Source organism: Coenobita brevimanus, chromosome 23 (assembly GCF_032717465.1).
Source record: "Coenobita brevimanus isolate Jiangsu-jjx chromosome 23, ASM3271746v2, whole genome shotgun sequence".
NCBI classification, from domain to species: Eukaryota; Metazoa; Arthropoda; class Malacostraca; order Decapoda; family Coenobitidae; genus Coenobita; species Coenobita brevimanus.
The window spans coordinates 73,280,788-73,283,945 of record NC_136976.1 but is presented as its reverse complement, the minus strand read 5'-3'; the positions used below and the strand labels follow the sequence as shown (position 1 = coordinate 73,283,945).

The window sequence follows — 3,158 nt, the reverse complement described above, 5'->3', positions numbered from 1 at the left end:
CACTGTATGTAGACACTGGACTGTATACGGCTGATCAGATCTAGAGGAGTCTATCTCAACATGTCTTTCTGTTGGTTTATAACATCCAGTCTAGTAAATACTGTTTGAGGTTCTCAGTATAAACGTATACATACTAACTCTGGCTTTCCGTTCGTTGACTTTCCTTAGAAGAGAGAACTTTTGCGGGTTCCCAGTTGTTCCTTCGAAGAAAACAGAAAAAAGAACAAATTTATTACACACTTCATGCTTGTTTCACTCGGCATATTCACAAATCCACACCTTAAAGTCATAGGGGTAAATTCGTTCTGTTCGTGCTAAGGTTGATGTAACAGCTACCATTACTAAATCTGCATGTACCAATCTGCTCCACAGCAAGAAACAGAATGGGCAATTAATACACTGCATGACTCTCTCGTCAAGTATGTATTTACAAGTTTATATCTTCAAGAATATTATGGACACCATTCTGCTTTGCTTGTATCCACTGGTGATTCTTGAGTCCGTTTTAAGTTTCCTGACAAAGATGCACCGTCCCCTTTGCAAATGATTACACCTGATATTTTTGCCATTGTCCATCTTTTGTCACCCATTCATGGCTCAGCACTGAAAATGGGGGCATATCTCAGGTTTGCCAAGTTAAAATAAAGGGACTGTAGTACTCTTATAAAGAACTTAGGTTGATAGTTTTTCTTTCATGATGTGTGTCATTAATGTATAGGCGACATCACAACACTCAGTCCCGTATAACTGTTGCTAGTTTAGTTGCTTTCACTGTCACCCTGGGAACTGCAGATATGGTATTAATCTCTTGCTATTTTATTTTTTATGGTTAAAAAATCCTTGAGCCTCAGACTGGGAATGAGGATGCGGGCTAGAAGTGGAGATATTCTGCTTCACTTCATAACGACAAATAATGAGATAGTGAGCAATGATTTTCGAAACCCAGTATTACGATATTTGAAAGCTAAGACTTTTCAGAATAGTATGTACAAATATCATAACTGTTCAGCTAAAGGTGGAGCGATGTTACTGTACGCATTTGTACACAGCTACGAGTCAACAATTAATTTCTTCCGTCTGAAAATGTACCAGAACTTCATTAAATTTTGTGGGATCGACTCGCAATATTAAAGAGGGTTGGAATGGTTCGAATCCCGTTTCACTGGTTCGGAACCCCGGCCGTGTGAAAGGATATTTGACCAAAACTGTACATTTTCGTGATAATAGTGGGTTTGATGCTTGTGTTTTTATTCCTGATGAACTTTATTTTGTATTCTGTTCATGATTTAACGGCATTCCGTTCTTGGTCATCTGTTCTTTGTTATGGATGATGTAATATTTTCCTTTTGTGTTGCTATTGATGTTATAGATACCGATGTTCATCTGTTTTATTGTTTTGTAGTTATAGATGCTGATCGTTTTGTAGGCATTCATTTTCTCGTTGTTGTGATTGTTTTTGATGTGGTGCAGTTGATATCCATGTTGGTGGTGTCGATGATTTTGATGATGAATATTTTTACGATGGAACTCTTGATGATGCTAAAGTACACTGTTCTCATGTTGCTGCTCAGGATGATGTTGATGACGACTTTTAGTAACATGTTGCTTCTCTTGGTGTCGCTGTTGATTGATTATATTTTTATGCTGCTCTTCTTGATGCTCATGATGACTGTTGTTTGTTGGTTGGTCTTCTGGGTGATGCTGAGTCTGCTGATGTTGATGATGACTGTTAGTACTTTGTTGCCCCTTTTGATGCTGATGGACTTTATTCATGTGTTGTGGATGGTGATGTTGATGTACACTGTTCTCATGTTGCTGTTCTTGATAGTGTTGATGGCTCTTATTACCAAGTTGCTGATCTTGATGTTGATGATGAGTGTTATTATGCTTTTCTTGTTCTTGTTGGATTATATGTACTATGTTCTCGTGTTTTTCTTGTTCTAGGCCCTCTTCTGGCTCCCGTCTGGCGTGCTCGGATGTCGGCCGCACAAAGCGCTGGTCCCTCCTCCATGGGCGGCAGAAACGCATCTCGTTGTGCCGCAGCCTCAGGATTCTGGCCAGGTGCCTCGGTCGCAGCCTCCGGACGTAGGTGTGCTGCGGCAGGAGGAGGTGCAGCTCACGACCGCCTCCGCTCAGCTCCGTGGCGCCCATGACCAGGTAGGTGAGGCCTGGGCGCAGGTGTGGGCAGGTACACGCACCCTCCAGCCACAGGTACTCCCGGTGCAGCAGCGGTACCGTGTTCTTGTACGACTGTTGTACCGTCACCTCGTACCGCACCCTTCCTGCCACTGCCTCACGACCCACCACCACCACCTGCAGCACTGTAGGTAAGGAAGTTGGGTTAATATTAATTGTACCGGCATATTACACGTAGTAGGCTACTTGTGTATTATTATCAATTGTACCGTCACTTCCTACCGCCCCTTCCTTTCACTGCCTCGTGACCACCACCACCACTACCAACACCTGCAACACTGTGGGGAAGGGAGACAAGTTAATATTACTTGTAGTTACATTGATATTACCTGCACTATTAATTAAAGTTGTTGTGCTGCCACTTTGCACCACATTCGCTCCCTCATCGCCTCCACACCCACCACCACTCCACGGGGGAAATAGATTAATATTTCTTCCTGTATATTTTTTTTACTTTATGTGTCCTAATCTGAACACAAGCCCCAGCCCGTTCCCTGAGATCCAGCAGTCCTCCCACGTGGCACGAACCTTCACATATCACCACTTCAGCGCTGATACCCACCGTCCATTTTGAACACACAGATCGCTACTACGTGTACTGTAAATCTGCGTCTGGTAGGTGGGGAGAAGGATGAAGGAGACGATTCCCCTTTCCCCCTTCGAAAATTCTAAATCTTCATAAATCCATGGCAAAAAAATGCATGTGATAATTGGCCTAAACTAAATTGCCGGTCCTAATGACTCTGGTACGTGTCTGTCGAGGCTGAGATTAATGAGTATAGATAACACTGAGGCAAGAGGAAGGTGGTGACTAATTGCATGAGTCGCACGCTTAGCTGTCACACCCCACCTCCACCCTACCCCACCCCGCTCCCCACTCCTCCATACCCGCACACCACCACCACCACCACACCACCTCACACCACAACTCCACAACCTAACCGCACCCCCACAGCCTCTCC

General features: G+C 43.9%; 1 protein-coding gene across 1 annotated transcript in view; it reads right to left on the bottom strand.

Annotated features, from left to right (window-relative positions):
• Window positions 1–1,539: 1,539 nt before the first annotated feature.
• The window catches only part of LOC145392797 (ADAMTS-like protein 5), a 44,460-nt gene continuing 42,841 nt past the window's right edge, over window positions 1,540–3,158 (bottom strand). Inside the window, exon 12 of the mRNA XM_080267084.1 lies at window positions 1,540–2,321. Coding sequence (XP_080123210.1) covers window positions 1,540–2,321 — 782 coding nt within the window. The remainder of the gene's footprint in view (window positions 2,322–3,158) is intronic.